The sequence below is a fragment of the Equus caballus genome, chromosome 14 (assembly GCF_041296265.1).
Source record: "Equus caballus isolate H_3958 breed thoroughbred chromosome 14, TB-T2T, whole genome shotgun sequence".
NCBI lineage: Eukaryota > Metazoa > Chordata > Mammalia > Perissodactyla > Equidae > Equus > Equus caballus.
In genome coordinates this window covers 23,320,049-23,332,912 of record NC_091697.1, presented here as the reverse complement: position 1 = coordinate 23,332,912, position 12,864 = coordinate 23,320,049, and the positions used below count along the sequence as shown (strand labels likewise).

At 41.2% G+C, this 12,864-nt stretch overlaps 1 protein-coding gene across 4 annotated transcripts in view; it reads left to right on the top strand.

The window, feature by feature from the left end:
- CPEB4 (cytoplasmic polyadenylation element binding protein 4) overlaps positions 1 to 6,568 on the top strand; it is a 63,649-nt gene extending 57,081 nt beyond the window's left edge. For all 4 annotated transcript variants that reach the window (XM_005599224.4, XM_001502804.7, XM_023617218.2 and 1 more), the window contains one exon: positions 2,147 to 6,568. In XM_005599224.4, the coding sequence (XP_005599281.1) occupies positions 2,147 to 2,374 (228 nt within the window). In that variant the 3' untranslated portion in view covers positions 2,375 to 6,568. The remainder of the gene's footprint in view (positions 1 to 2,146) is intronic.
- The last annotated feature ends 6,296 nt before the right edge of the window (positions 6,569 to 12,864 follow it).

Genomic DNA, 12,864 nt, shown 5'->3' with positions numbered 1-12,864 from the left:
TTTCAGCACTTGTTAAATTCCTCTTGGTTTGGATTTATGCTCTGAATCAAAGACTGGAGAAACCGCAAAGATAGCTCTTTGCTCTGTTTTCTAATGTGTTGTATTTGAAACTGTATGTTCCATTATAAGTCTTGTTTCTTTGCCCTCACAGATTTATTTCTCGTCTTTGTGTTTCATGCATTCAACAAATGTTTTAGTGCCCAGGACAAGAAGTCCCGTCCCCAGAAGTTTAGTTCTGGTAGATAGAACTCTATCTTATACCAATACTGCTCAAAGTGTGGCCTATGAACTGACTGCCAGAGGGCAAAGAGTTTGTTACTGGTTTGTGGTGAGATAGGAATTTACACCAGAATGTGAATCAACTACATTAGTAAGCACAATGTTTAGGTCAGGTGACATTTTTTTTTTTCATAGAAAGACCTTGATGAAGGAAGAGTGTGTTGATTTATATTCTGGTGTCAGTTCCACATGTCACGGCAGACTGGCACGTGTATTAGGACTGACTTAGGTCTCCTACACCCTGAGGCACTGTGCTCAAAAAAGTTGTGATTGATGGATTGTGTTCAGCTGTTCTCAATTCAAGTTGTAGAAACTATCAAGTCAGTACCTAGTGGCTTACACTTATGTTTCATGTCATGTATCTTCTATTTTAGTAGCAGTATAAAATTTAAGATCATAGTGGTCATCATACTATACTGTGACTATATGAAAGAGAAAGGTGTAGATTCCATTATAAACATGGAGTAAGGGGGCAAGATTAGTTGCATAGTACGTTAACATGCCTCCTTGTGTTTTATTCACACTAAAAAATAGGTACATCTGAGTAATAGTCTCTCATGCCTCGCTGCTTCATCCCAACGTAGGTTTCAGAGCTGTAAGGTTAGTCGTTAGGAGTTCAGACTGAATTTGTACTCCTCTATGATCAGGTTCTTTGACCAGTGTTCGTGCCAGTCTGTAGATGTCACGAATGGCCTCAGGGCCAGAAGCCTAGTGCTCTGGTTCTGTCTGCGCTTTCTGCCTTCCATGTCATTCTTTTGTTCACAGCTAACCTTTGTCAGGATTCCTTGTCAGAACTGGATGGCACCACTGGTAGTGATAACCTGGTGTAAGGGATTTCAACCATGAGTCTCTCCAAGACTAAAAATAAACAATTCTTTCCCCCGGTAAATTAATAGCCAGGTTATTTTGAATGCTCCAGAGGCTCAAGTGACAGGTTGGCCCATTGAACACTGGAACAGCCCCAGTTTCATAAATTCACGTCTGACTCTTAGGCTGAAGTAAACCATTCTTACTGACTGACAAAGAACAAAGCAAGGCTTTAGATTGTGAGTACCGTGCATCTCGTTTTTGCAGAGTTCCAGGTTTGTGGTTATAACCCAAGATGTGTTCACTGTAAATAGAAACCGTGACCCCAGGCATTATTACAACTCAGAAGCTTGTGACGCAGAAGTCAGGCGTCTTCCCTCTGGTTTGAATATTGAAGTGCTATTTTGTGGAACTGGGAAGCTCTTAGTTGGTTTTGCTTAATTTGTAATTCTGCATGTGACAAAAAGCCAGATCCTCTAATTGAAGCGATGATTTGTGTCTATGAAAACTCTCTGTGGGTTTAATCTCATACTGTTCTAGTCTAAGCAGTTGGCTTCACTTTATTATTTCTGGTGGAATCCTTTTTTCTTTTGAAAAGTGTTTAATAAGACAAAAATGTAAAATGATGGGTATAAAAACCTTACCAGAGGGGGCCAGCCCGGTGGCACAGCGGTTAAGTGCACACATTCCGCTTCAGCGGCCGAGGGTTCACTGGTTCCCGGGTGTGGACATGGCACTGCTTGGCACACCATGCTGTGGTAGGCGTCCCACGTATAACGTAGAGGAAGATGGGCACGGATGTTAGCTCAGGGCCACTCTTCCTCAGTGAAAAGAGGAGGATTGGCAGCAGATGTTAGCTCAGGGCTAATCTTCCTCAAAAAAAACCTTACCAGATTCTTAAAAGATGGACTATCTTAGTTTCAGTAAAAGAATTATCAACCCTTCCTTTTGAGCACCTTGGCACAGATTCATTCACACAGTAGGTGGAAATGTACACACACAGTAGAGTTGCCCGGTCCATTCACTGAAAAATGTGAACTCCTTTTATTTTTGGTTGCAGGTGGAAGTTAAGCCATATGTCCTGGATGATCAGCTGTGTGACGAATGTCAGGGGGCCCGTTGTGGGGGAAAATTTGCTCCATTCTTCTGTGCTAATGTTACCTGTCTGCAGTATTACTGTGAATATTGCTGGGCTGCTATTCATTCTCGTGCTGGCAGGGAATTCCACAAGCCCCTGGTGAAGGAAGGCGGTGACCGTCCTCGACATATTTCATTCCGCTGGAACTAAAGGATAACTACAGTGCTCATTTTCAGGCCTCAGAATAAGTGCACTCTTCTGTTAATTCTGACCCCTTCTGCAACCTCTTCATGCTGGCATGTCCTTTTGTAGCAGTCTGTTAACTTAACAATAGTATAATGAAAAGAATGACCTATAATATAGGTGTTTTGTAGATTCTTGTGTCACTGAAAATATGTATGAACTCCTTTTTGGTATTGCCATCATGTTGCATGGAAGTTTTATTCTCTTGTTTTGCTGGAGACCAAGAGGATCCAAACTTCCTGCAACATTTTCTTAGAGGAGAGAGAGAACTATTAAAAGAGAAATGAAACAATAGAGTATTTTGGGTTTTTAATTAAATTATTGTTAATAATATAACATATAAGACTACTTTTATGAAAATAACCATGCAACAGTAACACTATCAGTCTATCCTGACCCAGTTTCTCCCCCAGGGAAGTGCTTTGGCCTTTTCCTTTTGTTCCCTTTCATCTTTTTTGCCTCTCTTTTTTCCATCCCCTTTTTATTCTTTCAACAGCAGTGGAGGAAGTTAACAATCATTAACAGGAAAGAGCATGTTAAAGCAAACACAAATGCACAAATGCATGAGCAAGATTGAAGCAGCATTATAACTAAGTCTAAGGGTTTAGAGGCTGAATATCATTTCATTGTGCCTCACAGTTACTACCACATCAGAAAAAAATTAGAAAAGTAGGCAGAAAAGTAGGCAGAGCTAGGTTTATTTTCTTTTACACGCTTTTTAAAATTTAGAATGTAAAAATTGGGTAAATGTACTACTGAGGGGAGTGCACTTATTTATTTTTAAACTTAGTTATCTGGTCACAGCCCCAGGAAACCTACCAAAGCTAGAATTAACTGGTGGGAAAACTAGCATTTCCTCTCCTGAAGAACAAATGTATAAATTTTATTTTTGATGTTATATATAAACTCTATATCCTAATTTACTAACACTCATCAGGTGGTCAGCCTTTGCTCTCCATTTTGACGTTAAAAAAAACAACCCAGACCTAGAGATACCTCAAGGATATCATTGTTGATTTCGTGCTATAGTACACTTGTAGCCAGAACTGGAAGACAGACCCATATACAGATCGGCTGCTGATTGGCTTCCTTTCAGATTGAAAGTTCCTTTGGGTATCCTGTAATTTAGTTGTAACATAGAAAATGAAAAAAAGTTAAGTAGTTGCAAAGTGTTTTGCACTGTTGAACTAAGTAACTGTGTAAATCTGTGCAAAGGTACGTATGTTTATCTTACTCTTCCTATAAAATAAAATAACATTACAGTTTCAGAGCTTAGCATGGGACATAGTCAGTGTTTGAAGTGCCAACTTCATCAAGTAATGCATGCTTTATTATAAATACAATTCTAGCTTTGAAAGGCGTTCTTATGTGTTGAACAGTATGCTTCAGGGGTAAATTTAAAATAGTCTCTTGAAGCCCTGGTCATGGAAGTAAGTAACTTTTATTTTAATCGACATTCTCTTATTAAATGCCCTATCCACCATTAAGAGGATTATTATCAGTGTGCAGAACTTTAAAGAAAATCGAATGGCAATCTTGCTAGTTGTGCTACCTAACAGTACCATCTCGGATCCTTCAAAACCAAAGACTTGCCCCAGCACGAGGGTGGGACCACCTGGCTGATGACCCCACTGACTCTTGAGGAGAAGCAGCCCTTTCTGTGTAAGTCAGGCTTTAATGAACTGCCTGTCTATTCAATTCCAAAGGTCAAAATGGAGGCATTTGCTGTCTGATTGTCAAACCTGGAAAGGGAGCTGCTTCTTTAAAGACTCCCCTGCAAATGTTGAAAGCAGTCATGCGAACCAACGGAGGGTGCTCTTGTGTAGCTGGTCAGGGACTTTTTTTTCTTTTCTCCTGAACTACATAATTCTAATTGGAATATTCATTTGCCTCTTTTTCATTCTTTTCGATGCTTGTAGGTGGCTTGGGGTGTGCTATTGTGCTGTTCCTACTCAGTAAACAGGTGTGATGAGTTAACAAGAAATAACACTGTTTGAGAACTAGCTTTGAATAATAATTTTTCCCTTTGTACATGACCTGCTGAATTTCGGTACAGTGTTTTTGTAGCTAACTTATTTTGTCATGCACATAATGTATATTTGTTATGCACTACTTTTGTATATCTTGTTTTTCCAACAGTGAACATTTTTAGGCACACTTTTCACTGACGGGATATCTCTTTATGCAATACCTCAATTTTTCATATTGCAAAGAGTAGCTTTTTGTACTTTTATTACTGAGAGATCTTCATATACTTCATTTTTTAATATAAATAATTTTAATAAATTTTATTTTCTTATATTCTGCTTTTTATACATTTCAGTGCTCTGCATACATTTTAAATTATGAATGTTGTGCACTGGCAATGCTATTTTAGAGTCTGCAGAGAAGAGAAAGCATGTTGCTTAAACATCCTTCCCCAACACCAGCTATTGGTGTACCTATAATTTAAGAAATAGTCTATGTAAAGTCACAAATTAATGAAAAAAATTCGCATGAAAATGACAGATAACACTGTAGTTCCTAAAAAAAAAGAAATTAAATGCATAAGCATAGGGTGATGAAATTTAAAATAACAAAATTGTCTACAGCTTCTTACTAAGTTTTTAAAATTATTCATAACGCAGACATTTTTGGTGAATGTTTAGCCATTTTTAATATTAATAAATTGCTGTTAAGTGTTTGATTCAGAGATGTCTGCTCTTTTAAATTATATATAAAGAAAAAAAATTAGCCTGCCGTGGGACAGGTGTGTAATGTTAGTATGCATGACTAATGTAAGAAATTGTTATTCTACTAATATTTACTTGTGATTGTGTGACAAGCGTGTTTACAGATTATTTGGTTACACTTCAATTTACAGGGCATAAACAATTATTATCTATTACTCTGAACTTTATTGATTACATGTCCTTCAGATTACATGGGATTGTAGTTGGGAGTTACCATGTAACTCAAAACATAATTAACATGTAACTAGTTTACAGATTTTAGGGTATCACTTCAATTTACCAAGCATGTAGTTCTAGCGCACTAGCATGGCACCAGCCATGTACTTACAATGTAGTTACAGAGTAATTACATGGTTATTTTTGCAATGTAAAATAAAGTGTTTCTGATTATTTTCTATGTAAAGGAACCCTCCTCCTTCCCCCCCTGGTCCCCACGCTTTGGTATAATATATATACTTCTCCATACACAGACCTCTGCAGAATGCAAATAAAACTTGCAGTGAATGAATTTCGCATTTTCTGAGAGTGCTGTTGGAAAGACTTGATAACGCACCCCTTTTGTGTTGAAGAGTTGAATCTTCTGTTAAAAGGTGATTTAAAACTTGAATGTGATGAATTGTGGCAAGTTAACTTCAAGTTATGTGCAATACTTATTTCAAACTTTTGAAAGATCTTTGCAGTGTAATTCTTTGTTTTTAATTGCAGACATTTAAAAATGTCATTTTCTACTGTTAAGAGTAATCCTCTTTCTTGCTGGTGTTTCTAAAGAAAAGAATCAGAAATCAATCTTTCTACTAATGTAAATTTGAGATTATTTTTAAAAATGGAATAAAAGAGGTTTTGGTCATTTGCTTTATTTTATTATCTTATTTTAAAGCTACTGTGATTGATAGCATTGTAAGAATTGGGACAATATTGTATTCAACTGTTTTATTTTTTATATTTTTAAAATTTAAAGTATAATTAGTTTTTATAATTTTCATCAGATTTTTGTTATATTTTTTGGAAGTGAAACTTTTAGCAAGTGGGTGTCTAGTTTTTACTAATCCCTAATGTGTTTTTTTTTCCAGTGTATTGCTCATATTATCAGAAGGAAAAGTTATTTAAGTATGTCAGTTAATTGTACTACTTGGCTGAATTTCCATATAGTTTTTACTGTGTATGGGGAGGTTGTAGTATTTATTATAGCATTTTAAATAAGGGTAATTCATTTTTTATTAAAGTCATTTTCACGTTAAGTTCCTATTTTTGTATGTTCTACTCTTAAGTTATATAACACAGTTCCTTTTTTAAAAGAGTTCATTTGTTGAAGTGCTAGTGGAAAATTAATGTTATTAAATAGTTTGCAAATGACTATTTATACCAGTATGCATATAATTTTTAAATATTTGTAATGTGAGATGTTGAATGAATAAAACTTTTAACTCAGCTTTCTTTTAATATACTTATTTATTTTCAACATAAGTAGATTATGCTTCCATGATTGGGAATATAACATTTAAAAAATATTAGGAATATTCTCCTGGGCCAGGGCAGAACAAACCAGTATGGAAAGACGTCGAGTCACGTAAGTGCCGGTAGCAAGTGTGCCTTGCTCACGTAAGCCCCCAGATCGTCAGGCTCTGGTTGTCTTTGCCCTGCACCGTTAGTTCACATGCTGCCCTGCAGACATGTTTTTATTTGTAGCCTTCAGTAAGTGTGTGAGGCCCAAGTCCAGGGTCCAAGCGTTCAGTCACCTGCGTAAGGCCAAATATCCAATAAAAGGGAACAAATGCTTATTTAATAGGGAAGGTCAATATTTGGGAGGTTTAGTTTTGGGTCTTTGTCAGTGAAGAGCCTTGATTTTGGGCCAGTCAACAAGAGCATCTTGGTTAAAAGTCTCCCTTGACTTTCAACCCCCAGTTCTTCCCTGGATCCTGACATCACAGGATGTGGCCTCTGGGATGATAATCTTTATAGCAGGTGAAGTGAAAGTATTATCTTTGATTTGGTCCGTTAATCGTGTGGACTACTGTGTACTATGATGTATTAGTATTTGTATTGTAAATTGCATGTTCAAACTTTAACCTAAGGATTATTATAACATAGACATCCCATTTTGTTAGATTTAATTCCTGCTCTTTCTCACCTCGAGTGTAGTATTCTTAAGACTAGAAGAAGCAGCTCTTGCCCTGAGACAAATGGACTGTCGAGGTCTTTTGCTTCTAAACTGTCTTCTCCAACGTGCAACTCTTCCAACTAAAGTGGTTCCTGAGGGTATGGCTGAACCAGCAGTGCTCAGGATCCCCCAGAAGGGTATAGAAGCTTTGGCTGGCAATAGCCAAAACTTCTGTTCAGTGTTCAGTGAAGGGCCTCTGAGGAAGCCCCAGGGATACTGGAGATGTGAGTGGCATCTGCCTGCCACCTCTGTAATACCCCTGGGCATTCTGGGATGGTTTCACCACTGAGGAGAAAGAAGAAGAAAGACATGAGTAGATTTGTTTTCTTCATTTCAGGAGATATTTATTTACAACTGTATCTTGAAATAATACTCTTAGTGTTTAAATCACAGTATAGTGAATCTGGAAAGAGTGGGAAAGGCTGTCTCGGCTGCATTTCCTAATTCACTGGTACTTCACCTAAATCCTCCCAAAAAGGAAAGTTCTCTACCCTGTTCTGAACCATCCTTAACAATCAAGTTATTTCAAACCTCTTTTGGTAATGGGTTCATATCCACACCCGGTTCAGAAGGAAAATAAGGAATTTTTTTAGTTGTTTTTTTTTTTAAGCTTAAGAAATACTCCCTTAAAGTCTGATCAAAAGTCTGGGGGAAAGTAAATTCCTGATTTTAAAAATTAAAGAACAATGAAGATGTCAATGAAGTGAGTTAAAAACATTTAAAGGGTAATTTTTTCCCCCCTGAAGTATGTAATGAGAGTAATAAACAAGAAACTCTAATATTTATTTCCCAAATTATGATCTTCAGAGTACTAAGTCCTCACCACAAGAAAAGGACAAAAAATAAAAAATTCTGCCATTAAGTAAGCTTAGAAACTAAGGCACCCTGTGCCCTGGGAAGTCAAGATAGGAATTAGCTGATTAAGGCTTTGAGAAGTTCCACAGTGAAGAAGCCTATTGACTTTGTTGGAAGTGTTTTACCCCCTAAATGTCTTTGACTCTAAACTGTTTACAGGTAACACAGGATTCCATGAACAGACGGTGGGATACGTACACTGGTCTATTTTAGTATGTTTACTGGGGTCAGGAAGCCTGAGAACCCCACTTTGTTTTTTGGTCTGCAAGGTTCTCGGTCCCTCCTTAGTCATACCTGGGTCTGTTGCCATTGTCTCCATTTAACTTTACTGGGGTTCTACGTAGTTGCCTAGCTTCTAATCCCTGTCCCATTTTCAGTTCAGCTCCTTAATTCCCTTCTTCCTCTACTCCCACCCCGGAAGCAAAAAAGAAAAGTTGCTCCGCCAAATGAACCATCTCCTTGCAAAGCTATTTTGATGAAGCTCCTCACTGGCTCAGATCAGCCCTTACTTCTCACGAGTGCCACAAATACCATTTCACACAAGCAGCCTGTGCTTTGAATCTGCCATTCCATAATAACATTCTATTTTTCCAATAATTCATATCATTTCCCTCCTACAAAAATTTTCCTTTGCAAATATCCTCCAGCAGCACCCCCCCCACCCATGCTCTGAGAATAGGGACCACAGACTTTGAATAACTCTAAGAATTCAGAAAATGAACATTTGTGCCCTCCTGTGAACTCTTTATCCAGCAGTACCAGTTCAGCCTCTCTTACTAGAGAACGTTTTGATTTGGCGTGCCTCAGTCTTGTTGGGATATTTTAAGTTTGAATCTTATGCTAGTCAAATTGGGTGGTGTTGGCTAGCTGGAAAAAGTGTCTTTGTGATTCAGTGTGGTTACCAGGGTTGGAAAAGGACAGTTTGTCTCAAGGAAGTTAAAAATGAACAGCAGCCTCCAAATCCAGTGTGTGCGCAAGCCGCCAGTGTTTTCTATTGCACACGATCTGATTAAGTGTCAGTGAAAAATCGCTTGTGGGTAGATGGGGGGGTGGAGCGTGGTGAATCAGTGAATACAAATGCCAAGAGCTAAGCCCGAGCTTGCTTTATCCTTTTCATTGAAGTTCTATTTCAGTAAGCAGGCCTTCGATACCATAAAAATGTCAATGTGATCAAGCAAATGTCACAATTTCAAACAGATTATTTTCAACTCTTCTCCCACCCCCAGCCCCCAACACCAAAAGAGAGAGAAAAAAACCAAACATACCCAGGAACGAACCTGCCAGAACTCAGTAAAGGCAACAGGGCATTTAAGATTTATTCTGAAATAATTTCCCCAGGAAGAGAACTGGTGGCAATGTGAATCCGTGAAGCTGCAGGCAAGGCCTCAGGCGGGGTCCAGGCAGCTACCCTGTGTAAACGGATGCAGGTGTAACTCCCCTCTCAGATCTGGGGGAACAGTGCAGCGGCCCCAGGTGTGTTTGAAGAGTGGATTCCAAAGACCGCCTGCGGGAGGTGTGTGGAATGGCCCCATGTCTCAGGGGACTCAGCTCTCCTGACTCTGCAATGACGGAACAGCTTGGTTGTGGAAGAGGAAACTAGTAACTGCTGACCACCTGTGGGGTGTCAGGCACTTACATACACTAGCATGGTTCACACCCCGGCCGTGCTGACCAGAATGTGGAACCATCTCATGGAGCCATTGGGTGACTTGCAAGGCCACCCAGTGAGCATGGGGGAGAGCCTGGATTCCAATCCCCAGCCACCAAATCCCACATTTTTCCCCTTTAAACGTCACTGCCACTAGAATAGCAATGGACAGGATTTTAAAAAAAGTTGGGTTTTGTTTTTAAAACAGAAGTTTCATTCCTAAACGTAATCTGGGTGCAAAGTATCATATTTGAAAGTATAGAATAGGATGATGAAACAGAATTTGCTAGAGAGAGTGTGAGTTTTGATTGTGAGTCGTAAAGTGAGGCCACCTGCTCCCTAAGAGCTGACTCTTGGCTAAAGGATTCGCTCAGGGTCGTAGAGTTGGGTAGCAGAGGCCAGGGAAGGAGGCCAGATGGAAGCTCTTCAGTGGGTCACGCCCGGTGGCTCAGGTCTACCTCCGCAGCTCTCGTCTGCCTTATTGGCCTCCCGTAAACGTGTGTCTGTGGTTCAGTGGCCAGACTGGGGCATACATTTCCAGGAGTAGGGGCAAGGGAGTTGACATGTCATTTTTATTCACTTTCAGGAACTATGGGCTTCTTAGTGCATATCCTTTCTCTTTGACTTCACCACCAGGGAAAGACATATCAGTTTGGGGCAGCAAACAAGGAAAAAGGAGGGTCCTTTTCTCTAGTACTGTGAACCCCCAAATTCCAGGAACACAAACAGTTCTGGGAGTGAGAAGAAGAACTGCATGGATGGAGTGCTTACTTAGTGCCGGGCACTGTGCTCGATAGGCTTCTCGCCTTTCAACCACGCCACACCCCATGAGATAGGTACTGTTCATACGGGCATGTTAAGGTGGCCAAGGTTCCGAGAGGTTAACCAATCTGCAAAGTCAGGATTCAAACCCAGGCACACAGAATCGAGGTCCTGTTTCACCTCACCCCTTAGGAGGTTCCAACCAAAGACGGAGAAATTTCATTAAAATTTCATTTTCCCCCTGCATTGACTAAGAAATCACCAAGAAGATATTCTGAAAGGATACCTACCATTTTACAAACCCATAAAAAAATCATTTCCCTTTACTTTGTTGACAAGGATGGATTTTTTCTCCCCCTAAAGATTGGCACCTGAGCTAACAACGGTTGCCAATCTTCCTTTCTTTGTTTCTGCTTTTACTCTCCAAATCCCCCCAGTGCATAGTTGTATATTTTAGTTGTGGGTCCTTCTAGTGTGGCATATGGGACGCCGCCTCAACGTGGCCTGACGAGCGGTGCCATGTCTGCGTCCAGGATCCGAACCAGCGAAACCCTGGGCCGCCGCATCTGACCGCGCGAACTTAACCACTCGGCCATGGGGCCAGCCCCAACAAGGATGGTTTTAACAATAATGTGAGAGCTGTTTTTTGTGGTAGTTATGTTGTCTCCTAAATTGTCAGAGAACAAGAAGTGTCCCAACCAACCAAAATCACGTGCGTGCCAAGAAAGGATATCCAGGGAACTAGGTGGATGGATGGATGGAGGATGGATGGATGGATGGAGGATGGATGGATGGATGGAGGGAGGATGGATGGATGGAGGATGGATGGATGGAGGATGGATGGATGGATGGAGGATGGATGGATGGAGGGAAGATGGATGGAGGATGGATGGATGGATGGATGGAGGATGGATGGATGGAGGATGGATGGATGGACGGATGGATGGATGGAGGGAAGATGGATGGAGGATGGATGGATGGATGGATGGAGGATGGATGGATGGAGGATGGATGGATGGACGGATGGATGGATGGAGGATGGATGGATGGAGGGAGGGAGGATGGATGGATGGATGGAGGATGGATGGATGGAGGATGGATGGATGGAGGATGGAGGATGCATGGATGGAGGATGGATGGATGGACGGATGGATGGATGGACGGATGGATGGATGGACGGATGGATGGATGGAGGATGGATGGATGGAGGGAGGGAGGATGGATGGATGGAGGATGGATGGATGGAGGATGGATGGATGGAGGATGGAGGATGGATGGATGGAGGATGGATGGATGGATGGATGGATGGAGGATGGATGGATGGATGGAGGGAGGATGGATGGAGGGAGGATGGATGGATGGAGGATGGATGGATGGAGGATGGATGGATGGATGGATGGAGGATGGATGGATGGATGGAGGGAGGATGGATGGATGGAGGGAGGATGGATGGATGGAGGATGGATGGATGGATGGAGGATGGATGGATGGAGGGAAGATGGATGGATGGATGGAGGATGGATGGATGGATGGAGGGAGGATGGATGGAGGATGGATGGATGGATGGAGGATGGATGGATGGAGGGAGGATGGATGGAGGGAGGATGGATGGATGGAGGATGGATGGATGGATGGATGGAGGATGGATGGATGGATGGAGGGAGGATGGATGGAGGATGGATGGATGGATGGAGGATGGATGGATGGATGGAGGATGGATGGAGGATGGATGGATGGATGGAGGATGGATGGATGGAGGGAGGATGGATGGATGGAGGATGGATGGATGGATGGAGGATGGATGGATGGAGGATGGATGGATGGAGGATGGAGGATGGATGGATGGAGGATGGATGGATGGATGGATGGATGGAGGATGGATGGAGGATGGATGGATGGATGGAGGATGGATGGATGGATGGAGGGAGGATGGATGGAGGATGGATGGATGGATGGAGGATGGATGGATGGATGGATGGAGGATGGATGGATGGAGGATGGACAGATAGGTGGACAGGTGGATGAGTGGGTGGAGAGGTAGATAGGTAGGCAGACAGACAGATGGATTTAGATACATATATACATCTGTCCATCAGGGTTTTTTTTTAAGATTCAAGGAAAATCCCACCAAGGAGAAGGGATTTTACTTCTTTCTATAGAACTATAATTGAACAACACATTCTATATAGAAATCAAGCCTCTTCCTTCTCCCGCATCTCATCCTTTGAGACTCTGCACAATCTCTGTAACTCACAAAAATCTCCCGGAAACCGAAGGAGCAGGGAGAGGCTTTCTCACTGAT